Source organism: Erigeron canadensis, chromosome 2 (assembly GCF_010389155.1).
Source record: "Erigeron canadensis isolate Cc75 chromosome 2, C_canadensis_v1, whole genome shotgun sequence".
Taxonomy (NCBI): domain Eukaryota; kingdom Viridiplantae; phylum Streptophyta; class Magnoliopsida; order Asterales; family Asteraceae; genus Erigeron; species Erigeron canadensis.
Genome location: NC_057762.1, coordinates 37,004,846 through 37,032,540, shown reverse-complemented (window position 1 = coordinate 37,032,540; position 27,695 = coordinate 37,004,846). Strand labels below are relative to the sequence as shown.

Below are 27,695 nucleotides of genomic sequence, written 5' to 3'. Positions count from 1 at the left end.
AATAAATTAAAATAGGATTGTAGACTTCTTAAAACTACATGTGGCGTAATCTTTATACGACATGTATTTTTTTGAATTATAATACATTTATTATAATTATTATTAAAACTTTTAAATAATTAGTATCTATACATTTATTAAAACGGTAGAAATCCGAATAATTCTAAAGACTCAAAGAGCTCAAACCTATCTTATAATATTGTCACGTAAGATTATAGCTCCCATCAGTTAAATCTTATAAATGTTACAAATAATTTCAAAACTCCATTCAATAATTGAAATTTTTAATTAAATCTACCAATAAACCAAAACAATATTGTAGCCTTTATTTAAGAACACGTGACATTTTATTAAAGCAACAAGTATCTTTTTAGTCATGTATGTTAAGAAAACCTTTTTAAGTAATAGTTAATTAAATAATATACAAATTAGTATATATCCCTATTAAAAAAATACTAACACGTTACACGCGCAATGCGGCGGTGGTCGTGACAATGCCGTTGTAGTGGGGGGTCGAGTGTTGGTGGTGGAGACGGCGTCGAGTGGTGTGGATAATTGATGTAAATGGTTAATGAAAATATATTAAAGAATAAAGGATTGATAGTGTAAATTAATCATTAATATTATGGGGTAGTGTATATGGAAATATTTTAAGGGGTGCTAAGTGAAAATATTACATATTTTCAACACTTCCATAAATAAAAGGAGCTATTTCTTTTATAATACTAGCATGGTACCCGCGCGTTGCAGCGGATACCATTGACAATGCGTTCAATGTCGTGATTACCAAAAACAGTATCAGTGAACAATTAATTAAGCGAGATACTACGATGATACCTTAGCTTCAATATCAACCAACAGTAACAAAAAATACACGTATTAACAATATAAATGGATATTCAATTGAAGTGAAATTGTGAAAATAGTTTAAATAGGAATGCATTTTAATTGAAATAAAGGAAGAGCATTCTTGTACATTCGTATGGTTACATTTCAACATTTGATGAGAGAGATTGTTATTTCTTTTATATAATAGTATAGATAGTATAGATAAATGTTATATCCATATAAATAATAATTAAACATATATACATATCCGTATATAACACTTTCCATGTGTGTCATTCTCCAATTCTTTATGTTTTTTTTTTTTTATTATTCTCCAACCACTTCCTTTATTTTGATTAATGATTGATAATAATATTTTAATACCTTATATATAGAGTCTTCGAAAACCTATATATACTTTCAAGAGGATTAAGCTTACAATCAATAATTAAATCGCTGTTTTTAAAGGTTTTAAAAGAGTAAAACAATCATTATTATATCATCCGAAATTAAACTAATTGTATTATGTTGTTTCATTGTTTTTGAATACACTATTAATAATATAGTTATATGTCTGATGTTAAAAAAATTGTTTTGAACGAGTTAATGGTAAGTAGTTAACAGTTTATCTGATGTTAAATTACATTGATTATGATAATTATAGCTTTTTAAAAATATTACATACTGTATATACATTTAGTATAGTACTATAGTATATACATATGATTATGATGAGATTTATTATATAAATATATATTGAACCAAAGTTAATGATTGTTGATCATTACCACTTCAATGTTTTCGAAAAAATTGCACACATGCGTATAGTATATATTCTATTCTATTCGTATGATACATATGATGGGATTTATTATTGGTATAATTTTGTTGACTACATGTTAAAACAAGGTGGAGACTTCTTCAGGTTATTTTTAACTTGATAAGTTAGAAGTATCTTCACTATTTTAGCTCCTAGATGGAAATCAAGGGATAACTTTGATTTTCATTTAAGGGTCAAGTTTTCCCGACTTAACTTAAGCTGGGGAATTAACTTGAAGAAATTCTTATCCATTAAAATATTTGTTACCATCAGACATAATGACTGTCACTGAAAACATCATTGTTATTACTGACATATTGATAGAAGATATCACTCGCGAAGCAATTGATCTTTCAATTTGTTTCCACATAATTCAAAGATGGAAAACACCTTTTCTTTTCCCAATCTATTGTTGCCTCAAACATTGAACATATCTTTGTTGATCAAAAAGTTTACATTACATATTTTTAAAATAAAAATATACATAGTTATAAGTCAACCATGCATCGTGCACTGGTATTAGGACTAATATATAATATATCTAAGTTAAAAACTCATTTTTCATACTTCCCAAATAACTTAGAGGGTGTTTGGTTCATGGAATTCTTAGGAATTCCTTAGAATTGGAATGTTGAATTCTATTCATGGGGATGTTTGGTTGGTAAAATGATGGAATTGGAATTCAAAACTTTCCATTGAATTCCTTAAAATAGAGAATCTACAATTCCATCAATAACTTGATGGAATATTTAACATTTCATGTAATTCATACTTCTTTTACCAAAATACCCTCTCATAATTTAATACCAAAACAAAAAACTCTTCCCCTTTTGATGTACTACTGATGTTTGCTGATGTCGTCTTTAAACCACCATCACCGTCACAATCCACCACTTGATGTTCCACTAATGTTGCTGGCTTGCTGCCGACTTTTGACAGCCATCATCATCTGCCATCATTGCTGGCTACTTGATTATAAAAGCAGGAGATCTATGTGTATATGTTGTTATTATTATTATTATTATTATTATTATTATGAAAATGAATAATGGATAAAAGATAAACAAAGTTGAATGATAGAGTAAAGCTGCCGATGATGGTGTGTTATTTGTGTGGTTGTATGGTAGGTGTGCACAGTATAAACCAACTCAGATTTATCATCAATTAATTTGTTTATTATTATTATATTTTTTATTATAATTATTAACTAGAGATATACAATAATATACTCGTATATGTGAATAATAATAAAACACAACACAAAGGTTACTTTTGTCAATTTATATAGCTTATGCTTAAATTCTTTTAACTGAATTCCATTAAATTCTGTAACCAAACACAACACAAATATTAAAAGTTTCATATTCCAATTCCTTTAAATTCCAATTACTTTACCAAATTCCAATTCCCTCAAAAACAATCTGCGAATCAAATGCCCCCTTAAGATAGAAAATATTCATTCATTCCTGTATTATTATAATAGTTACTAAAGTTGGAAAACTTTATAGATGAACACATTTACTGGTATAAGTATGTGTGTAGATTCATAAATTAACATACTCAGATGATGATATGATCAATAATGTGTAATATTATTCATCACTAATTAGCATAGTGATTTAAGTTTAAAAATCTCAAGTGGAGATACATGTTCAATCTCTGCTTTTGGGTCAACCTCCTAGTGCATATATAACTCAAATGCTATGTAGGGAAAGAGTTCGAAAATATATAGTCGCATTTCTCCATACACTCTCTTTAGCAGACTGTCGTTGCTTTAAACATATCGTACTTAGACAATAGAAACATTGTCTAGATCGCATTGGCTATTAGTGTTTTATTGACCATCTGTGGTTAATTTATAAATGGTGTTGACGATGAATTAACAGCCAATTATAAAACTTGTTTTGGTGAGCATCAACTACATGGCAGTGTAAATTTTTAAAGTCATGATTTACAACGAATTTTGTTAATTAATGATAAGTCTCTTGTATTCAATAATATATCTCAGATTAGTATCGATCCGTAGAATAGACGATCACTAATGACTACATGTGATATCCTCATATTTGTTTAGGTTTAGCAATCAGCTAAAGCTTACTTAACCTATTCCTGATAGTCCATTTGAATTTCAGAAGTTAAACTTGATATTAATAATAAAAGATACAATATGTTAGTTGCATGTATCCATGAATCCAAGGAACGAGAGTCTTGGTAAATTACATATATTACCATCATTAATTCAAAAAAAAATAATAATAATAATCTATCCACTCTTATCTTAATTTTTTGGACAATGTGACGACTGACACCAATGAAGTTCTGTTCGATAACAAATACTACAAGAACTTAATGGACACCAAAGGGGTTTTGAGTTCTGATGAAGTATTGTTTAAGGAAAACCTGTTGAGAAATATAAGTTGTCACAATCTTAGCTTTCTACGTGAGCATATGGAAATTAAGAAAGAGTTACCACTGATGATAATGTGGGCTAAATAGAAAAGCTTAATGGGCCAATGTTATTGATGGGTTGAATATAATTGTTGGGCCAAATAGGAATGAATGTCAACGGTCATATCTAGTTCCATATATCTATTCAAGAGAAAAGAACATCAGATTGTCACACTCACGACCAGATAGCCAGTTTTTTGTGTCTCTTCCTTTTTCCCAAAGTTCACCTCACTATGAGTTTTTTTGTATTTGTTTAGTTTAGGATTCATCCCACTTTTGGGTATTGAATCATGTATTCATATATCTTGTTTAATTAAAACTCTTCTTTATCATCAATCTTTAATTTATCCAAATCTGATTGTTTAATTGTCGTTTATTGTTTCTTATATTTTCTTCTATATCTTTTATATCCATATCTATTCCTCATATTTTAGCAAAACCAAGAAACAATGCAAATTGTAGAAGAATCTGCCGGACTATTAGTCCATTGACAGGATTGAGAGGACAAATCCGAAAGACTTGTAGGAATGTCAATGTGTAATTAAGATCGTTTTTGCAGTTCGTCCGAGTGGTGGAAAGTCGAAACTATTCATAATTAAGGTGCATAATGAGACTGGTATTGAATCCTCTAATCAATAATGCCTAATAAGTTGTGAATGTCACCTCTTAGATGTATCATGTATAATGAGCAGTATGTTTCTTGTTATTTAAAGTTTTGTTAGTTGTATGTCTCATATATTTATATGTATGTATTGTGTTAGAATTATGATGATTTGTTGTGTAATAATATAATGAACAATGATTCAGGGATGTGATTTGTATTACTCGAAACATTTTTAATGCAAGAGCAAAACGTAAACATTAAAGTTGAGGGGCTGAAACGAAACATAATTGTAAGTTAATTATATATAAAAAGAAAAGATTGGTGTGACCAATGCGAGTCGAACCAGGTCTCAATGCGCACAACGAAAAGTTCTTACCACTAAACTATAGCCACCAGATGATTTTTTTATTATATTTTTTATTTAAATCCATAGTTTCAAGAAAAAAAAAAAAAAAGACAACGTAACTTGTGTTATTTTGAGCTATAAATATAAATATCGATAACCAACGTCATCTACTGATCAAATATCTTCACATCTTTTATAAGGTTTTGTGTTGGAATATCACTAGTTAATATCTTAAAATTAATTACAAAATGATTAGAAACTCACGTCAATTAAATCACATATATAAGTTAAAGACTCCGTTTTCCTTACTTCCTAAATAATTTAGATCGCGTTTGGTTCGTGGAATGTTTTTCAAAGGAATGAAATTTGATGGAATGAAATTTAATGGAATGAAATTTGATGGAATGGAATTAAATTCAGTCAATGTGTTTGGTTTACAAAAATATAAAAAGAATGTTTTGTCATAATTGTTAAAATGACATGTTTGCCCTTTTTCTTTATATACTGAAGTAACAAAGTTCATTTTTGATAAAAAGCAAATTCCCATTTAATCAAGAACACTTTCCTTCACCAAACATTTATCTCCCTTTTCCTTTTTATCCCAGCCTCCCTTCTTTAATTTTTCGGTCAAAAATTTCCCGACCACATCACCAACCTCCATGGCTACTTGCTTGTTAGCTATCAGTTAACCTAAAAATAGTCAGCTTAAAGATTGTCGCTAGCCGTGCCTTAGGTTGCGTTTGCCATCCACCGCTTCGTTTTTCCGGTAACAGAATCGGCAAACACCGTTGTCCTCCATTAAAACCGACCTACAGCTAAGCGCCATCTTTTTTTCTTTCTATTAGGATTTTTGTTACATATTCCCAATTTATTCTTTTATATATAACAACATATGCAATCACCATCTAGCTATAAATTTTAAAAAATACTATCTTCGTAAAAATCTCATGTTTAAGATTACTTCAACAAAACATTGGAAAAATTTATTAGGAAAAAATTCGAAAATGAGTAGTTATGACCACATATATATTTTAATTTTATCCAAGAATTCATCATTTTTAAAATATAATAATAATAATTAATAATTTATTATTATTATTATTATTATTATTATTATTATTATCATTATTATAAAGTTTTTATCATCTATGCTCAAAATTTTTTGGATTAAATTTTGGCTAAATATGGGTATTATAGTCTTTTGAAGATAAAAGTTGCCATGGAATCAAAATCCACCCATATCACCTAAGGAATGACAATTCGGTGAATAAAAGAATCTTCTCACTCCATAGAATTTGATTCATTTAAAATTTTCCAACCAAACATACAAATGGAATGGAATTAGATTACAATTCTATCAAATTCCTTCAAAATCCACGAACCAAATGCGCCATTAGAATAGAAAATATTCATTCGTTCCTGTATTATTGTAATAGTTACTAAAGTTGGAAAACTTTATAAACACCATTTTTTATGTGACTCCCTGGATTAGATGAACATATAATTTTTATACATTTACCCGCGGTAAGTATGTGTGTACATTCACAAATTAACATACTCAGATGATTATATGATCAATAATGTGTAATATTCATCACTAGTTAGCACAGTGGTTTAAGTTTAAAAATCTCAAGTGGAGATCCATGTTCAATCTCTTCTTTGGGGTCAATTAACCTCCTAGTGCATAGCTCAAATGCTACGTAGGGAAAGATTGAGTTCGATTATGTAGTCGCATTTCTCATCATGAACATACACTCTCTTTAATTAGCAGACTGTAGTTGCCTTAAACATATGTCATTGAGACGAGAAATATAGTCTAGATCGCATTGGCTATTACTAGTGTTTTATTAACCCTCAGCACAGTGGCGGCTTAAGGTTTTTAGAGTCCTCAAACGAGATCAATTTTGGGGCCTAGTTCGTTACCATATAAATTAAAATAGAAAAAAAAGCAAAAAAGTAGCTCGACTTTTGTTATTCAACTACTAAATGTGCGAAAACCAAAAAAGTGTTACTGCAATTCAAATTATATAATGATACTTAGTCAAGAATCCAAACATTAGTTCTAATATACAGAATATTAAGGCTTTATAAATTTGGGGGCCTAAAACGATCACTTAATCCCATAGTATTGTTGAGCCACTTGTGCTCGGCGGTTACTTTATAAATGCTGACGATACATTAATTGCCAAAACACTTGTTTTGGTGTATCTTGAGCATCAACTAGATGGCATTGTAAAATTTTAAAGTCAAGATTTACAACGGATTTTGTTAATGATAAGTCTCTTGTATTCAAGAAAATATCTCAGATTAGTATCAGTAGAATAGACGATCACTAATGACGACATGTGAATATATATGTGATACCCTCATATTTGTTTAGCAATCATTTAAACTTTTAAAGCTTACTTAACCTGTTCCTAAGGCCGGTTCTTATAAGGACTAAAGTCCTCAAGCTTCTTGTCTGCCACGTCAGCAGGACCCTTCACAGGACTCTCCTGATGACTCTCCCTGCCTATAAAGGCAAGCTTCTTTACATCTTGGTCCCACCTCTTTACATTCTCCCTCTCTCTTTATCTCTCTCTCCGTTGCATTTTGGTCCCACTCTCGTGCGTCCTTCATAGTCCTCGTGAGAACTCTCTGCCCAGGACTCCCATTTTGGACGCTTGGTGACAATAGCGTCTTGCGTCTTCTTCTTCAAAGACTCCCCCAAGACTCCCCTATAAGCAGGGGCCTAATAGCCAAGTTGAATCTCAGAAGTTAAACTTGATATTAATAATAAAAAGATGATATTATTACCTATGAATAAAACTAACTATGAGAAAATGTCTATGTTATGTAAATATCTCGTAAAATGTCTATGTAATGTATTGAACTTTCAACTTTTGATTATTGGATGTACTCGGATATATGTGTCAATCATATAAGCTGTCACGTGTAAGTTTTTTATTAGTTAGGTACATCCAATAATCGTAATTTAAAAGTTCATTACATGACATAGACATTTTACAAGATCTTTACATAACATAGACATTTTGTCATAGTTAGTTACATCCATAGGTAATAATCCCTAAAAAGATACAATATATTTGCATTTATCCATAAGGAACGGAAGTCTTGGTAAATTACATATATTAACATCATTAATTCACAAAAAATATTTATAAAAAAAAACACACACACACAAAATTTAATCTATCCACTCTTATCTTAGTTTTTTGGACAATGTGACACCAATGAAGTTCGATGATAACAAATACAAGAAGAACTTAATGGACACCAAAGGGGTTTTGAGTTCCGATCAAATATTGTTTAAAGAAAACCAATAAAAAAGTACTATGCGCTACCAATGAAGACATGTTTTTCCAACAGTTTGCAAAGTCAATGGTTCAAATGGAGAATGTTAGTCCATGGACAGGATTCAGGGGACAAATCCGAAAAACTTGTAGGAATGTCAAGTTCGTTCAAGTGGTCGAAAGGCGAAACTATTCATTAGGTACATAATGAGTATAAAATCCTCTAGCTATTCAATAATAATGCTAATAAGTTGTGAAAGAAATGTCACCTCTTAAATAAATATCATGTATAATATGTTTCTTACTATTTAAACTTTTGATAGGTGTATATTTCATCTCATATATATATAGTGTTAATTAGATTTATAGAACGTATTGATTTGCTGTGTATTATATATGATGAAGTGTTGAACAATAATTCAGAATGTAAATTGTAATCACACGAAACATTTATTATGTAAAGCGCAAAAAGTAAACATTAAAGGCTGATGGACTAAAAGAAACCATAAACGGAAGTTAATTAAAACTTATGGTGTGGCTGCTGGGATTCGAGCCCAGGTCTCCACGGCCACAACGTGGAATTCTTACCACTAAACTACAGCCACCAGATGTTTATTATATTATTTTCTAAAAATTATATAATCGAGTTTTCTAAAGAAAACTTAAGTGTGTACAATTGGGCGATCAATGTAATTGTTGATATAATACCAACGTGATCAACTGATCAAATATCTTCACATCTTTTATAAGGTTTTAGGTTGCAATTTCACTTGTTAGTATCTTAAAGTGACTAGTAAAAAGATATAAAAGTGTTATAAAAACGTCAGTTAAACCACATACATCTGAGTCAAAGACTTGTTTTCTCCGTAACTTAGAATAAGAACAATTCATTCTCATTGTATGATTATAATTGTTACTAAAATTAAATAACTTCATTGTATGATTATAATTGTTACTAAAATTAAATAACTTTATAAACACCATTTTCTGGATGACTCTAGATTAGGTGAATATGTAATTTTAATACATTAGCATAGTGGTTTAGAGTTTAAAAATCTGAAGTGCAGATCCATGTTCAAATGTTCAATCTCTTCTTTTGGGTCAACTTTCTGGTGCATAGCTCAAACGTTATGTAGGGAAAGGGTACGAAAATATAGTACATTTCTCATCGTGGACATACACTCTCTCAAGCAGACTATCGTTCCCTTGAACATAATGTCATTGAGATGATGAATTAATAGCCAAGACACTTGTTATCGTGTATCTCAAGCATCAAATACATGGCAGTGTAAATTATGAAGTCAGGATATACAACGAATTTTGTTAATGATAAGTCTCTAGTGTTCAAGAAAATATCTCAGTAGAATAGACGATCACTAATGGACCTGCATGACACATCCTCATACGTATTTGTTTAGCAATTATCAAAAGCTTACTTAACCTATGCCTGATAGTCAATTTGAATTTCAGAAGTTAAACTTGATACTAATAATAAAAGATACAATATGTTGCATGTATCCATAAATCCAAGGAACGGAATCTTGGTAAATTACATATATTACCATCATTAATTCAGAAAGAAAAAAAAAACACAAAAATTTACTCTATCCACTCTTTTTCATTCAGAGTCGGAATCATAATTCGCAGAAAATCTCACAGTCCTGCGTCTACTTTCATCATATTCAGCTTCTTCATCATCTTTCTTTTTCTTCTCGTCAATTATGCCTACACAACAGATGGGAATCAGCGAATAAGTTACCACCATCAGCAAATGAGGTGATAAAATGAGCGGGTAAGGAAGGGGGTCGAAAATGGACTGCGTTAGAGATACATTTTGGAGAACTAAAACCTGTTTAAACCGATTAACCAATTTGAGTCATTTGACCCCTTAGAGATAGAAGATAACTGATACATTAGTTTTGTAAAATAAATAAAAGAATAAAGATTTAGCATCAATTGTCAAATAGTAATAGTTAGGGGGGTGTTTTGTAATATTTCTTGTTTAGTCGTTGTAACCGTTTTTTGGGTTGTTAAATACCCGATCATGAGCTAATAGACAATTTCGGCTTTTGATTGAACTAATTCTCTCTCTCTCCGAATTTTCTGCATCATTTTTGGTATCAGAGACAGCCACTCCGGTTACGATCAGATTCCGATCAAAATTCCGGTGGAAGTCTTCTTCTCCGGCAATTCTTCTTACAGTTCCGACGAAATTCTCTTCTATCAATAAAATTTCGTCTTCTTTTATCAATTTACGATGGTTCAAACACGAGAAACGTATGAAGTAGAGCGTTTAACGAAGGAATTATCACTTTCTCAAGATCAGATCATTATGAAGGCGGCGATCGAAAATCAGCAGAAATCTATGGCGGCGATGCAGAATTCCAGCCGAATGATAAACCTAGCAGATGAATCTCGAATTAACCATAACCGTTTCACTAAAATTGAGTTTCCAAAGTTTGAGGGAGATGACGTGGATGATTGGATATACAAGTGTGAGCATTTCTTTAATATTGATGCTACACCTGAAACGTCCAAAATCCGTTATGCTGCTATACACATGACTAGACGAGCATTATCTTGGCATCAAGGTTACATGAAATCTAGTGGAAAAACGATGGAAGATATAACTTGGAATGAATACTCAAGATCAGCGATGGCTAGATTTAGTACCACACACATGGAGGATGCCATGGGAGCGTTGAAGGCTTTGACTCAAGATGGAGAACTGGATGTTTACTGTGATCAGTTTGACAGATTGCTCAATAAGGTAACTCTTTGTGAAGAATATGCTGTTAGTCTTTTTGTGGAATGACTTAAACCGGATATTAAGTGCTACTTGAAAATGTTTAAGCCCAAAACGCTAAGAGATGCTTATTCTTTAGCTAAGATACAGGAACAAGCCAATAAAATGGTGGGGAAATCACATGTAGGAAATTATGCCTCTAGCAGTAGGAATGCTAGTTCTATTCCTAAGTATTCTAGTCTTCGTAATGCTGGAAAACCACCTCTGTTGGCCACACCAGTTAATTCTGCTCCAAACAATGCTATTGTACCAAGAAAAGTGAATAATAAACTTTTTGAGGAAAAAAGAGCAAAAGGAGAGTGTTTTTGGTGTAATGAAAAGTTTGTTCAAGGCCATAGTAAGGTGTGTAAAGGGAAAAAACAACTTTTCCTGGTAGAAGTAGAAGAGGAAATGGAAGAAGGGGTGGATAATGTCACTTTGGCAAATAATGCAGTCAGTGTGCAGGGGAACCCACAGATTTCACTCAATGCCATTATGGGCATCCCTTCTTATTCCACAATGCAGATTTTGGGAAGAGTAGGAACTAGGAATCTACACATTCTAGTTGATGGTGGATCTACTCATAATTTCATGAGTAAAGTATTGGGTGAGAAATTGAAATGTCTTTTGCTGGAAATTCCCAATATAAATGTGACTGTGGCCAATGGTAATAAGATGGATTGTGTCAAATTATGTAAGGATTTCCAATGGTGCATGCAAGGGAATTGGTACACTGCAGACATGTTACTCATTGAGCTTAATAACTATGACATTGTCTTAGGAGTGCAGTGGTTAGAAACACTCAATGATATCATATGGAACTTTAAAAATTTAACCATGAAATTCCATGTGGGAGATCAAGAATTTCAACTCAAAGGGGTAGTCCAACATGGGGTCCACTTATGTTCCATGGAGAAGATGTCATCTCTTCTGCAGGCTCCTGAGAATGTGGTACAGGCTCAACTTTACACTCTGCAGGATGCATCTGGTCATCAACCACTACATAAGCCTACTCTGACTGAGTTTACTAGTGATGAGGAATTGAAAATTTTGCTTGAGAATTATGCAGATGTCTTTGAAGTACCCACTGGATTACCTCCATCTAGAGAATGTGACCATAAAATACTGCTGAAGGTTGAGAAAGTAAACCTTAACTTGAAACCTTATAGGTATCCAAGAGCACAAAAAGATGTGATAGAACAAATGACACAGGAACTACTTGATTCAGGGGTAATCAGGCATAGTACAAGTTGTTTTGCTGCTCCAGTAGTCTTGGTGAAGAAGAAGGATGGCTCTTGGAGAATGTGTATAGACTACAGGAAACTGAATGATAATACAGTCAAAGATGTTTATCCCATTCCTTTAATAGAAGAATTATTGGATGAATTGGATGGAGCAAAATACTTTTCCAAGTTGGATCTCAGGTCTAGATATCATCAAATAAGAATGTTTGAGGAAGATGTACACAAGACAGCATTCAAAACTCATCAAGGTCATTTTGAATTTCTGGTATTACCTTTTGGACTGACTAATGCACCTGCAACTTTCCAGTCTCTCATGAACCTGACTTTTAAGGAAGTTATGAGGAAATGTACACTGGTTTTTTTGATGATATATTAGTCTACAGTCAGGATTTGAAGCAACACCTTCTAGACTTGGAAAAAGTCTTGCAACTAATGAGGGAAAATTCCCTTAAAGCAAAGAAAGCAAAATGTTCTTTTGCTGGCACAAGGGTAGAATATTTGGGCCATGTGATCACTGTAGATGGGGTATCAACCGATCCTGCAAAATTAGTGGCCATTAAGCAGTGGCCTGTGCCAACAACTATGAAGCAATTGAGAGGATTTTTGGGTCTCACTGGCTACTACAGAAGATTTATCAAGAATTATGGTCTTAAAGCTAAACCATTAACCGACTTATTAAAGAAATATGGGTTACAATGGTCTACAACAGCTCAGTTAGCATTTGATGATATGAAAGAGACACTGACTAATCCTCCTGTGTTAAAATTACCCAATTTTTCAAAAACATTTGTTGTGGAGACTGATGCTTCATCAAAGGGGTTGGGGGCAGTATTGATGCAAGAAGGACATCCAATTGCTTTTATTAGTAAGGCTCTTTCTGCAAGACAACAAGCACTTTCTGTGTATGAAAAGGAGCTTCTAGCCATAATTTTGGCAGTCAAGCAATGACACCACTACTTATCTATAACTCATTTCATCATTAAGACTGATCATCAGAGCCTTAAACATCTCTTGGAGCAGAAAATAGTTACACCCTTACAACAAAAATGGCTTTCTAAGTTGTTGGGCTATGACTATGAGATTTCATATAAGAAAGGAGCAGATAATGTGGCTGCTGATGCCTTGTCAAGGGTTCAAGGAATGACTGTATTGGAAATGAGTATAAGTTCTTTGGATGGGTTATTATGGGAAAAGATTAAGAATTCTTGGCAGATGGATACAGAAGCTCAGGAATTAATCAAGAAAATTGAACAAGGTCATTCAATAAAGAACAGAACTTGGGATGGTGTGGTTCTTAAAAGAAAGAACAAACTGTGGATTGCCAAAGATTTGGAATTATGGAAGGAAATTATGAAATTTTGTCATTCATCTGCAGCAGGGGGGCATTCTGGTGTGGTTCCCACCTTGAAGAAAATTAAAGATTTGTTCTATTGGAAAGGGTGCAATAAGGATGTGCACAAATTAATCAAAGAATGCCCAGAATGCCAGAGATCTAAGTATGAGAATGTCTCCTATCCAGGATTAATGCAACCCCTACAAGTGCCACAATCTATTTTCACAGATATTTCTCTGGATTTCATCTCTGGATTCCCAAAGGTTCATGGAAAAGACACAGTGTTGGTGGTGGTTGATAGATTGACTAAATATGGCCATTTCATTCCATTACAACATCCTTATACAGCAGCTTCAGTGGCTAAGGTTTATTTGGATAACGTGTTCAAAATACATGGAAATCCAGTGAATATTGTGTCTGACAGGGATCCCATTTTCATGAGCAAATTCTGGCAGGAATTTATGAGATTGCAAGGAATAACTCTTTCAATGTCTTCTGCTTACCATCCACAATCTGATGGTCAAACAGAAGTACTCAACAGGTGTCTGGAAGCCTATCTTAGAAGTATGTGTATGGAAGATCCATTGCAGTGGGTTAATTGGCTGCCTTTGGCTCAATGGTGGTATAACTCCACTTGGCATTCTTCTATTCAAATGTCACCTCATGAAGCTCTTTTTAGCATCAAACCTCCTGTCCACCTACCTTACATACCTGGGGATACTGCAATTGCTGCAGTAGAAGATTTGCATAGGTCCAGAGAACACATGATTCAAAAGCTTAAAATGAATTTGCATGCTGCAAGGAATAGGATGAAGCAGATGGCTGACAAATAAAGAACTGATAGAGAATTCAAGGAAGGAGATATGGTTTTGGTCAAACTGCACCCATTTGCTCAACAATCTTTGAAGAAACACCATAATAGGAAGTTGTCTCCTAAGTACTTTGGCCCATTTCAGGTTTTGCAGAGGATTGGGAAGGTTGCATACAAATTGGCTTTACCTCCAGAGGCTCAAATGCATCATACATTTCATGTGTCTCTTCTTAAACAGGCACATGGTTTTAATCTGCCAGTTATTCCACTGCCCCAAACTAGGAAATGGTCTCTCCATCCTAGATCTATCTTGGACAGGAAAATAGAGAAAAAAGGCAATAAAGCTGCAGTGTAGGTTCTTGTCCATTGGGAAGGGCTCCCCATTGCTGATGCTTCTTGGGAGTCTACTGAGGAGATTCAGGCTCGCTACCCAGATTTCGCTTTTTGAGGACAAAAAGTTCTTAAGGAAAGGGTATTTGATACATTAGTTTTGTAAAATAAATAAAAGAATAAAGATTTAGCATCAATTGTCAAATAGTAATAGTTAGGGGGGTGTTTTGTAATATTTCTTGTTTAGTTGTTGTAACCGTTTTTTGGGTTCTTAAATACCCGATCATGAGCTAATAGACAATTTCGGCTTTTGATTGAACTAATTCTCTCTCTCTCCGAATTTTTTGCATCAATAACCCGAATCAAGTAATATGAAAATGAATGCATCATAATTGTCATCTTTAATCACCAACTTGATACCAAGACCGATGAAGAAAAGTAGTGTAAAATTAAATGACAAGGAACACAGTGGTTGGGGGAGGCAACCCTTGGGAGTATTTTTAAACAGAAATGCTACCTTTCTTTATGAAATACGCTTCTAGCTTCCTTGTGCTAAAATCGTCTTTTCCTCCCAGATCTTGAAACCCAACCAGCCTATCTCCGGCAATTCCTTTTCTGGAAAGAAATAAAAATTAATATTCAGCCCCATATTATACTATGGAACACTAATACTGAATCCTCGATTACGCTTAGCATGCCGAATTGAACAAGACCTGAATAATATTACACATGGCAGCGTCTTGATTCCAAGTTTGGTGACGAAGAACGGGGAGTTCTGCAAAACATGTGAACATGATGATAATCATATAGCAAGTCAAATCGAATTACATATAAATGCAAAATACAACTGTTATGGTCATAATGTAACAGAAGAGTGATGTTTGAATACCTAGAAAATTTATCACAGAAACATACCTCCGCATCTACTCGGATAAACTTGGCATCTAGATAATTAGGGGCAAGAGACTTTAAATGCTTGTCCATTATCCTAAAAGATATATCAACATTATTATGAAGAAAAAAGCTATAATAAACAATTACACATGTATAATATACGCAGAAATATGGGCCTGTACAGAAAACATCTAATGATCTCTAGTAACGGCAAAATGAGTGGGTAGGGTAAAAAGTAAAAAATATGTCTGGTACATGTTGGGTGACCCTGTACGCATTTTTGCCCAATGTTTTGTTATAACCGATAAGTGTGTAACATGATCACAAAACTTATACTATTCAAATACATACTTCTTAATAATGAAATATCCTTTGAGGTTTTGTGCATTAAAAATACACTTTTGGCAACTTTTGACACGTGTGAGATAAAAAACCATAATGTGTATTGCCTCATTCATATGTTATGGGTCATAACAATCATCTATGAAGTGATTGCACTTAAACATTACCTGAAGTTATGATCTACGTATCGAAAGAAGCAAGTTCTTACAAACGGGATGATACCAACCTTAAATAAAGCTTATTGGAGCATCTACAAGTCATGAACCTGAACGAACTTATAAGGGCATTACACTGTTAACATGTAATAGTCGTCAACTAGACAAGCAGGGCTACCTCAAAGCTGAGCAAATTTGTAAGGGCATTTGATAACACTTCTAAGACTGTGTTCTTTATAATATACACAGGCTGGCGGACCTGTTAAAGCTAAGGTTAATTACCTCCTTTACTTAAATGAATGCTATGCTGATACCAAGAGGCATTCAATATATTGGTGACGTAAATATATGTTTAGCATGGAGCTGGAGGAAACTTCTCCAAATTCGTCCATTGGTAAAAAAATTCTTTTGGCATCGTGTGAGAAATGCTAAAACAACATCTGCCTGGTTTGACAATTGGTGTGAGAATAGCCCACTACTAGACCAATTGTCACCTAGGGAAATTGCTTCTGCAGGTTACACATTAGATGCTAAAGTGGCTGATTTAATTAGAAATGTGGAGTGGAATTGGCCACGTGATTGGTCCAACAAGTGCTCTAATGTTAAATGTCCACAAGTTGTTGAAAATTTGTGTGACAAGGTTGTCTGGCGAGATCGTAATGGCAAGGAATGGGATTTTTCAGCTCAAGTAGCTTGGGAGGATTTACGACCACGGGTTAATGTGGTTACATGGTGTGATCTTGTGTGGTTCAACCATTGTATTCCTAAGCATGCATTTATTACATGGCTTGTATTTAGAAGAAAACTCAAGACTCGAGATCTTCTTAGGCAATGGGATGTGCATCCATTGAATGCATCTTCTGCTGTGGTGTGCCCGCTTTGTAAGTTGGTTCCCGACTCACACACATTCATTTTTTGAGTACCAATATTCTCATCAGGTGTGGTCTCAGTGAGTATGAAAGCTGGGATGCACCAATTGGCATATTCTTGGGACACCTTAATTTCGAATTTAACTCCTAAGGCAACTTTCGATGCAGAGTGTTATCACAAAGTTGTTGTTGGAAGCTCTGTTTACTTTCTTTGGCAAGAGCGAAACGCAAGGCTTTTCAAGAACCAGAGGACGTATACAATACTTGTCGAGGCCATTCTTTCAACTGTAAGACTCAAGCTTTTCACATTCCGGTACAAGAAGACTAAAAATGTGGAGCGATTCATGGCTGCTTGGGACCTTCCATTTATAATTTTATATTAGTGAATCAAGTGTAATTCTTTATTGTTTTTAGCTGCTAATTGGTACGTATAGTAGCTATTAGGGACTTTTGGTATGTGGGTGTTGCAATTTTGCATGTACGCAATAGCCAACTTAGTGATTTATTAAGTTGCATATCTTTCGTTGATATTAATGAAATCTTACAAAGGTATAACCTTTCACCTAAAATATATGTTTGGTCACTAGATGAACCTAAAACAAATCCGACAAAAGAACCCAACTTCTAGTAGATTCATACCTTACATCTATTAAATAATATCTATAGTATTATATAGAACACTTGTATTGGCGTCGTCTCTTTTCTCCTAAGCCTATAACCAAACACCCTCAGTCTTCTCTATTACTAGATATACAAACAAACAACACACAAACATTAACACGGCATAATAACACAAACACACCTTAGTACCAAACCCCTCTATTTTCTTTGTACTCCATTAGTACCAATATTGCATGGGGAAAATGATACAAGGCAAGTCAAAGTAAGTTTACAAGATATCCTAATTCTACTATTACATATTTACATGGTGTCTCGATATCAGTTTAAACTTCAAATCATTAAGAAAACAAATTCAGTGAGTCGTCCCACCTGGTGTGTCTCTTGCAACCATAGCATGTACAGTTCACTTTATCTTTCTAAGCTCACATCCTAAATTCCTAATTTTACAATTTATAGTAAGCTTATATCTCTGCAGTTTTGAAAAAAATTACAACATTTCCTCATCGTGCTTTAATGGTAGACAGTAAGAGCAACTCAAATAGGAAGGAACTCAAAGCAAGACTATGAAAAAAACACTTACTTGCAGCGATAGAACTCACGATGGTAGAAGTGGCAAATAACCTTTTCACTCCCAGTAACTTCACCCAAAAAGTCTCCTTCGGTTATCTCCCTATACTCTCCATGTCCTTTCTTCGTCAATGATTGTCGTTTTTCAGCTTCTCTCTTTTGAAAAATAAGAATGTTAGAAAAGACTTATGACTTATCTCAATTCCACGTACTACATACGAGTATACGTTATGCATTATTAAAATAGTCAAGTAACAACCTTAAGAGCCGCAATCCTATCGGCATGTAACTTTTCCAGCTCAGGGTCCTGATATTCGATACGAGTGGATTAAAACGACAAATTAACAAAATTTTCGTTTGATGGTCCAGCAAACAAATTGTTACATTTTCAAACAACTTACATCCATTAAGTCATCAAGATCAACCTCCTCATTAACAGAAGATGATGTCTGTGCCTTTTCTTGAGCTAATATTTCCTATATATACATATAAAATGAGATATATTCTTGAAATGCATATACAAAAATGATGTACAAATTAAAGGGTATTGTAAAAATGTATACTTTTTGATAATTACGAGCAGCAGCAGCCATAACATTTCCATAAGCTAACGTTTGCAGGGTCGATTTTACTGAATCCGGATCCATGTCTCTATCTCTATATATATATATAAATATATATATAAATGATAAAAATTGGAACTTTAAATCAAAGATCATAATCTTAAAATTAAAAAACAAATGAAAAAGCAAACCAACCTGGGATCTCAGATTTGGAACTATTGCAATATGGTCTGGTCAGTGTTTGAAACTTGGGGATTTTTTCTACCTTTTTTTACCCCAAAATTTTATTTTGGCTAAATTTTCATCACGGGTCCCTCTACTATAAGAATGTGTTATGGATTGTCATCGAGTTCGAGTCAAGCCAACTGGTTTTTTCTAAAACAAAGTCGGAGGCTCGGAGCCAACTAGTTAGTTTTCCAGTTGAGTGGAATAACGAGCTTAATAGATCTAGTAATATAAATGGACAGGGCATTCAATGAACTGTTACTAAACTACATGAGCTCTTTTCAACAACAAAAAAAAAAGGATTAAATACGGTCTAAAGACTGTAATTAATGTGCATATAAAAATTCTACATTTGCATATCAAAAGTTTACAATCTGAATTTCATGATAAGTGTACAATTATTTAATGCATGTTAACTACAACTCTTAGGGTTGTAATTAGCAAGATCCTTTACTTAAAGAAGTGAACATGAACATAGATTTGGTTCTTTCATTCATGTTTGTGATCAACCTTGGAGAAATTTTGCATAAACATTCATTTGTTTAATTTGTTTATGTTTGTCTTCGGACATTTTGGATTTCTTTTGTGAAGTGCTTATAATTTTTTTCAAATGTTAGGTGATGTTTTGAGTAATAAAATAGTTTGTCTTCGTTCATGAATACAAACAAACAAATAGTTAAGCTAAACAAACAAATAGTTAAGCTAAACAAAAGAACGTAAACAAATCTCTATCACATTCGTACTAAGAACCATAGATACATCTATATGAATGCCACCAAGACACTTCGGTGTTAAAAGTTCTTTAACCCCTTTGTTCGGTATGTATAGTATTTGTTACTTTAAGAACTTTTTCATTCTTACTACATTTCACATACATCTATCCACTAGGCCCCGGAGTTACATTATATCGTATCCAGTGTTCCTAAATAAAGTATGATATATTGATATTCATGAATATTTGAATTACTATGAACTACGGTGGAGTCGCAGAACCTGTGAGATAAGCGTATTAATATGGCATATACAGTTACAACTTTTCATGTATGAACTGTAAATCTACATACAGACAGAACTAGACGTGCATTACAAAGTTTCTGATATGCGGAATGAAATGCATGTCATCCTGCTTCTGCAAGCGAGTATACTTCTACGCCAAGGATATAGATTTATATTGCTGAACAGTTCCTTTTATAGCTTGTTCAACAGGTAATCTTTCCAAACTTGATGCCCCGTAAAATCCATGAACTCCATTAGTGTTCTTCAATATGAATTCTGCTTCAGCTGGACCAGATATAGGACCTGCAAAAACAACACTATTAGCATATTTCCAGGAACTAATGTTATACACTTAAGCCGCCAAAAAAGTTAAAGCTTTCTTAATGCAATATCAGCAGGGCATAATGAATTAGATATGATAGAAAACCGCGTACCTCCATGGCAAAGCACAATCACACCAGGATTCATTTTATGAGAAGCATCAGCAATAGCTTGTACCCGGATTACACTTTCTTCCAATGAGACGGCTGTCTTTGCTCCAATTGAACCGCAGGTTGTGAGCCCCATATGTGCTACAATAATATCTGCTCCAGCTTTTGTCATTTCAATGGCCTCATCTTCATTGAAAGCATATGGTGTTGTTAAAAGCCCCATTTTATGAGCTTTACTTATCATCTCAACCTCCAAGCTGAAACGAAGAAAACAAGATACCATAATTTGGACAAGTTAAATTTGAAGGAAGCCATTAGACATTGATAGAAAAAGCAAATATAGTTCAAATATCTACCCGTATCCCATTCCAGTTTCTTCAAGATTTTGCCTGAAATTACCATCAAACAGGCCAACAGTCGGAAAGTTTTGAACACCACAAAATCCAATCGATTCCAACTGTTTTAAAAAGTAATCCATTCTGCGAAAAGGATCAGTTCCACAAACTCCAGCAAGAACAGCTACGTCTTTGACTACCTATAGCTTCCTGTGTCATATTGCTGTAAAAAACAACCTAAAAGTCCTATTAACTAAATTATATGTTACTTACGGGCAGTACTTCATTAGCCATGTCAACCACAATAGCATTTGCATCAGCAAACGGTAACAATCCCGCTAAGGAACCTCTTCCTGCCATCCGAAACCGCCCTGAATTGTACAACACAATGAGATCAACGCCACCCGCCTCTTCAAATTTGGCAGATATGCCTGTTCCTGCACCTGCTCCTATTATTGGCTTTCCTTGCAGTATTTGGTATCTCAACATCTGTAACACACTCTGAGTTCTTTGCAAAGTCTCTGTTATACAACATAGAATCAACCAATAAAGCTTGTGACCTAATGTTTACTTTTTCTAATATGTATTTTTTGTCAAGTATCAGGGCAAAAGAAAGAATCAAAGAATAACACTTACCTGGCTTTGCATCAGGGAAGTTGGTTAAGTTATAGTTAATAGTCTTGTAAGTCTGAGAGGGAGTGCCTTGATCAGGTTCAATAACCCTTTGTTTCGGACTAGAATTGGTAGGTTTCTTATGTATTTCTAAAAATGAGTCAACCAAAGCTTTCGCAAACTCAGTGTCATTGATGTGATATTGGTAAACCTTCACCTAAATTATTACAGAACAAAAATTTGATGGGCTTACACCATAACCTAAAATATTTATAAAAAGTAACATATTTTGATCAGCAAATCAACTAACCTTCCTATCTTCTGTAGTCTCAATTAGTCTCTTTAGTTCCCCTATAAGTGCACCAGTGGCATTGGTATCATAGAAAGGCTTTCCAGGTGCATCCAAAGCAGAAATGCCTATTTCTGGTAGGCAAACACAAACCTTCGATGATGATTTGTTCACCTTTCGAGCAATAAAGGCAGCGAATTTCTTGTTTTCCTCCACTGTGGTTCGCATCAGTGAGACCTGTCATGATGAAGGCATCTTAATTTTTTTTTTTTAAAAAAAAGAGAAGGTGGTTCAAGTGTAAATAACAAATTCTAAAGGGATGATATATTGTGGCCACCAAATAGTTGTACCATTACGAAAATATTAGATACAATTAAAAGTAAGCACCCTTGTTTTATTAATTTTTTGTATGGCAAAGATATTAAAAAAGGAATACAAGCTGTGACAGGGATTGAACATGCGAGCTTATTATGGATGGAGGCGCCCTAACCAGTGCTACTATGTTTTCAAGCACCCCTGTTTTAAGTTTCACTGTTTAAGCTGAGTTCATACTTCATACTAGAAGAACCCCTATAGTACAGGTGGCTTCGACACATTTACTAATTAATGGGTTGATTTGGGTTGTGTTTTATCTCATACAGGAAGCGGGTCAAGCCATCTAAAAGGTGAATGGCTTAAAAAATCAAATGTGTCAAACACGTTGTAAGGCATGAGAATCTTTTCTAGCTCATACACCCTCCTAAATAGGTTTATTTGAAACTTCATTATCTTTTAAATCATCCTTTGTCAAAGTTTAATTCACTTAAATTACTTTTGTAGTAATATTGTTTTAATTTGTATTAACACATTAGTTATTTTTACAAAAAAGATTCCAATAATGAACCAAAAACTGTATGCAGGTCAGCCCAAACCGAGCCGGTCCATGTTGACTTTGTTGTAAAAATGGCATGTCTCAACCTGAACCCATTTCTGACCCATTGCCCAACTCGCTCATCATGCCGCATCTACTAAAAACAGAGGTATATTAAAAAATTAGGACACTTTTACCCTAATGGTCAATCAATAAAATGTCAGTCAAAAATATTTTTGAGCAAACCAGTAGAACGGTTAAAGACTACATTTACTGACAAATTTCTTATATGCCGGGATATTATTATTACCTCAATAGCTGGCATCAAATAGTGGATAACTTCAAATGCAAGAGTAAACTGAATCAAATAAGTCCTACAGAAAAAAGAAGAGAGGAAAGTGTCATCACCTGTTCATTGTGCTCAAATATTTTTCTCTGCTGAAAACTCGTAGGTATTGTATTCTTGACACCAAAGTTTACCATATCTAAGGCTCCCACACTAAGAACAAAAGGAATCTTCTTTTCTATTATTGCATCAAAACGGGATTCGTCACAAGCCATAACACCTCCAACCACATGATCCGCAACCTCTGTTGTTGTAATGTCCAAAACACCCTTCTCATAGAATATAAATACAACATTAACCTCTTACGACACAATTTCCAATTTCAATCTAGAATTATACTCAAGAATGCAAAAACAATATTCAAGAATTACCTGTATAAATCCTCCTCTAACGAGATCCTCCATAGCTCTGCCTCCAACTCCAGTTGCATGAAAAACCAGCGTCTCGTAACCTTCTTTATTCAATCTTTCTTTGACTGCATTCACACATGGAGTTGTAACCCCAAACATGGTCAAACCAACCGTAAACTTATCATCACTAGAAGATTCTTTTGAACCCGCAAGCCGTCCCAAAACCATCCCAGAAAAAGCAGCACCAGCATTAGACAAAACAACGCGGCTCACATTATTAATACCACATATATCCACCACAGACGGAAACAAAACTAAATCAGACGTTCCAACATAAGGTTCGGTCTGACCACTGGCTACAGTCGATATAATAACTTTCGGTACTCCAAGTGGCAAAGACCTGAAAGCAGATGACAACAATGAGGTCCCTCCACTGCCACCGAGCCCAATAACACCAGCAAGAACACCATGTTCATGAGCCCTTTTAATATATAAAGTGAGTGCTTTACCCATAATTGCAAGGGCTTCACCTCTAACATCTGGAATTTGAGTTTCGGGTTGGTTTTCAGATTTAAAGTAGCTAGAGAGAAGCTCCTTTCTCGACACAAACTTAAAATCCTTAAAGTTGCTTATCTCATTTGGTCCAACTGATACATCTACAACTACAACTTGTACCTGCGTATAAATACATATCCATATAAAGATTCATTCAGGAATCACTCCAAAATTAAAAACCAATTTTAAGTTGATACAAAATGTGCCATTAAAAGTTGGACTACTTGGTCCCATACTGATGCAGCCATGTGAGATATTGGAATGTTTTGTTGATGGATTCTGCTTGGGAGGTGGATATACTATTGCTGGTCTGCATGTCATTTTGTTAGTATAACAGTTGGAGTCTGTTTTGATTTTATGGTGAGTTTTTGAATTGATAGGTATAGATGACAGTATGAGGAATCTGGATATATCCTTGATACTTATTATGTAAATGTGTACATTCTTGGATAGTAATACAATTCACAATTTTCACAAAAATGTGCCATTAACTTAAACAAATTCAAATCATCATTTATACATATAAAGATCCATTCAAGCATCACTCTTAATTTAAAAAGCCATTAACTTTTTCAAAATCATATCTTCATATTATGGGGTGTACGGGTACCTATCTTTACTCCTTTATGATACAAACTGTCTTCCCCCTTTTAAACTTTCTATCTTTAAAAACCCAAAATACTCTTAACTTCCAACATATCCTCAACTCACACACTACGACTACCAAAAATACCCCTAAAATATTTTTCACCTCCTATCTACCCAAATTACCTCTCTTCTCTATTCACTAATTTAAAGACACTCACCTAATATCTCTATATAATATCCTTAAATTAATTATTTACAACCTAAATCCCTCAACCTTTAAAATAACTACAATACCCCCTTCTACATCATTTACTTGTACATCAATAACTACACCGCCACCGCCCCTGCCGCATTTTGTGCGGGTACCCGACTAGTATTATCATGTGTTGGTTTGTTTTGTGTGTATCCAAATTCCAAAAACTTCAATTATATGTTTCAAGCTTTAGATTCGTTCCCATTGCATGCATCCATCTTTTCATCGGGCAACAAGCATTTTTGCCAACATGGCAAGTCGACACATCATCAAAACTGGTGTCACGTCATCGGTTTACAAGCTATCATGATAGGAATTTAAAGTTTGATTCATATACTAGAGGTTTTGAAAGTTAATAGCAAAAACGCAACGAGTTTAATACATTTTCATGCACTGCTACCATTAACTTGGTCATGGGGGTTCCTCTTTCTTTTTTTTTTTTCTGTATGAAATTTTAAAACTTAAGCTACAAAAGTAGAGATAGATACATTATAAATATGTATACAAATAAAAAAAAAATAGTACCTTTGATGTAGAATTAAGGGAAAATGCAGTGAGATTTGAGTGAACAGATTCAGAAAGATATAACAATTCTTGAAACTTCGTATCAGCAGTCCCAATACACAAAACTTGGATCAAATCTTTTTGATTTCCCATGATTACAAATGATTTAAAAGTTGGAATTATTGATCAATTGAAGTGATTTGAGATGAAAGATTATTGGTGTGATTTCATGAATCAAAGCAGCAGCAGCAGATTGTCGGTGAAGAAACTTGACTTGGTACCATACTTGCCCAAAAGTTTTACTTTTAAAAGCTGGTAAAAAAATTAAAAAGTATCGCCATTTTTTTCCTAATAATAGTTATTTTGTAAAAGAAATAAATAAGAATGTGTAGGAGGTTTTATGAAAAGAAATAGTCTATGTGATTGGTAAAATTTTATTTTGATTTCTTTTGGATTTTTATAAAAAAAATCAATAAAATTGCAATAAACCGACAAAAACAGAATAAGATTTTCAAAATTGCAATGAGAACTTCAAAAATCACAATAAGATTTTGCATGATCGCTACAAGGTGCTGCAGAATCGCATTGCCATTTTGTCAGTATATTGCGATTTTGTTGGCTAATTTATAAAAATCTAAAAATAGTTGGCAAATTTGATATAAACACAATGAAATTTGACTAATCTCGTGATTTTCTCTTATGAAAATAGTTTGCCTCCTCCAATGGTAAAAAGCTTTTCAAAGATGATTGGGGATTAATGGGTACCAAATGATACATGAGATCAAGAAGTTTTCATTCAATTACCCGTTTTAAAAAAAAAACAATAGTAATAAAGTAGTACAAGAATAGGTTCAACTTACCTATATGTTGATGGTTATCAAGCTTTTCATCAACTCTCACGTTTTAAAAATCATTACTTTATTTAGTTTTAAGTTTTTAAAAGTTTTTTATCATTGGAGATAAAGTTTCTTTTATAAATAAGTTAATTGTACAAATCACCCTTCTAGTTTATACATTTTAATGATTTTCATCCCTTAAAGTTTTATGTTTAGTGGATTTCGTTTTTCATCTTTAATATTTTAGTACCTTACATCCTTTTGAGGGATAAATAGCACAAAAAGTGTGCAAACTTTTTTAGCAACTTACATCCATCAAAAGGATGTAATCCACTAAAAACGTATAGATGAAGGACGAAATCCACTAAAAATAACTTCGAGGAATGGAAACCACGAAAATATGTAACCCACGAGGTTGATTTCTGCAATTAACTCTTTAAAAAAATAATTAAAAAAAAAAGCTTCTTACACATATTCACATTTTTTTCTATAAAAATTCCATTCAAAATCAACCATTAGAAATGCTCCAATCTTGCTAATATTGTGTAATTAGTGAATTGTTGCATTTTTTTAAATTTGGGTAAACTACATTCTTCGTCCATTAAGTTTACCAGATTTGCACTTTTCATTCCACCCAAAAAATCTTAAACATGACACTTTTTGCATTTTTCATCCCCATTACTAACTACATTTATTTTCTACCGTTTAGTTGCCCCACATGAGAAACACCCGGGGGTATTTTGACACGTGTTTCGTTTTTGACGTTTCTTTTCTTTTTTCCCACGTTTTTCTCAAGATTTTTTTTCACGTGGGGCAACTAACCGGTAGAAAACTAACGTAATCAGTAGCTAGAATGAAAATTGCCTAAAGTGTGAACTTTAAAATTTTTGTTTTTCTTTCATTTTAGAAATGAAAAGTGTAAATCTTACCAACTTCAAAAATGAAAAGAGTAATCTACCCTTTTCTTTCTGGGTAATGGTATATATTCCAAACTCTATTCTTTTTATAATCCTCGTAATGTATTTACTGAATGTCAAGTATAATCTATTGATAATCTCTCAAATCTTGTTATTTGATATATTATTAACTCATCTTTATTTATATATATATAACATTGTGCGTGGTTATGAACAGTGAAGCAAGTAAGCAAACTGTTTGTTACGCAGTAACCTGTCAGCCTTTTTTTTTTTTTTAGATTTTTCTTTTTATTTTTTGTCACATAACTTTAATTTTTTTATTTTTGATACGAAAGTTTTGTTTTATTTAGTTTTTAAACTTTCATTTTTCTAACTTTTGCCACGAAAGTTTCATTTCTTTACTTTTTATGACATAAATATACCAAAGTTTTCGTCCTTTTACTTTTTGCCACATCGCTTTCGTTTCTTTCACTTTTTACACGAAAGTTTAATTTTATTTACCTTTTATACTTTTATTTTTCTAACTTTTGTCACGAAAGTTTCATTATCTTACTTTTCACCACATAACTTTTGTTTTTTTAGCTTTTGTGAACTAAACGAAACTTCTAACTTTTTTTATTTTTTGTCACAAAACTTTATTTCTTTTACTTTTGGCACGAAAATTTTGTTTTATTGAGTTTTTAAACTTTCATTTTTCTAACTTTTGCCACGAAAATTTCATTCTTTTTACTTCTTATCATATAAGTTTACTAAAA

At 33.4% G+C, this 27,695-nt stretch overlaps 2 protein-coding genes and 1 non-coding gene across 3 annotated transcripts; all 3 read right to left on the bottom strand.

Moving 5' to 3' along the window:
- Positions 1-8,872: 8,872 nt before the first annotated feature.
- TRNAH-GUG lies at positions 8,873-8,944 on the bottom strand. The gene has a single exon. It is a non-coding gene; the product is annotated as a tRNA-His (tRNA).
- An 859-nt stretch (positions 8,945-9,803) lies between these two features.
- Positions 9,804-19,205, bottom strand: LOC122588578 (thioredoxin domain-containing protein PLP3A). Its single transcript, XM_043760717.1, has 9 exons — positions 19,049-19,205; positions 18,854-18,947; positions 18,692-18,766; positions 18,550-18,597; positions 18,304-18,446; positions 15,758-15,830; positions 15,556-15,617; positions 15,360-15,457; positions 9,804-10,064 (listed from the first exon to the last, which is right to left on the bottom strand). The coding sequence occupies exons 2-9, from the start codon at positions 18,935-18,937 to the stop codon at positions 9,958-9,960; spliced, it is 690 nt and encodes a 229-aa protein (XP_043616652.1). The 5' UTR covers positions 18,938-18,947; positions 19,049-19,205; the 3' UTR covers positions 9,804-9,957.
- A 792-nt stretch (positions 19,206-19,997) lies between these two features.
- Positions 19,998-25,441, bottom strand: LOC122587435 (toMV susceptible protein tm-1(GCR26)). The gene is made up of 9 exons (XM_043759601.1): positions 25,209-25,441; positions 23,309-23,962; positions 23,000-23,206; positions 21,763-21,978; positions 21,477-21,669; positions 21,114-21,361; positions 20,862-21,040; positions 20,509-20,762; positions 19,998-20,377 (listed from the first exon to the last, which is right to left on the bottom strand). The coding sequence occupies exons 1-9, from the start codon at positions 25,338-25,340 to the stop codon at positions 20,226-20,228; spliced, it is 2,235 nt and encodes a 744-aa protein (XP_043615536.1). The 5' UTR covers positions 25,341-25,441; the 3' UTR covers positions 19,998-20,225.
- Positions 25,442-27,695: the final 2,254 nt, after the last annotated feature.

Excerpts from the sequence above, each read along its gene's own strand:
- LOC122587435 (XM_043759601.1), bottom strand. The coding sequence starts at position 25,340 with ATGGGAAATCAAAAAGATTTGATCCAAGTTTTGTGTATTGGGACTGCT. Across the intron at positions 21,670-21,762 it reads AGACTACAGAAGATAGGAAG|GTGAAGGTTTACCAATATCA; the intron begins GTTAGTTGATTT and ends GTAATAATTTAG. Across the intron at positions 20,378-20,508 it reads GATTGTGCTTTGCCATGGAG|GTCCTATATCTGGTCCAGCT; the intron begins GTACGCGGTTTT and ends TTGTTTTTGCAG.
- LOC122588578 (XM_043760717.1), bottom strand. The coding sequence starts at position 18,937 with ATGGATCCGGATTCAGTAAAATCGACCCTGCAAACGTTAGCTTATGGA. Across the intron at positions 18,598-18,691 it reads ATCTTGATGACTTAATGGAT|GACCCTGAGCTGGAAAAGTT; the intron begins GTAAGTTGTTTG and ends ATCGAATATCAG. Across the intron at positions 10,065-15,359 it reads AGCGTATTTCATAAAGAAAG|GCATAATTGACGAGAAGAAA; the intron begins GTAGCATTTCTG and ends TCTGTTGTGTAG.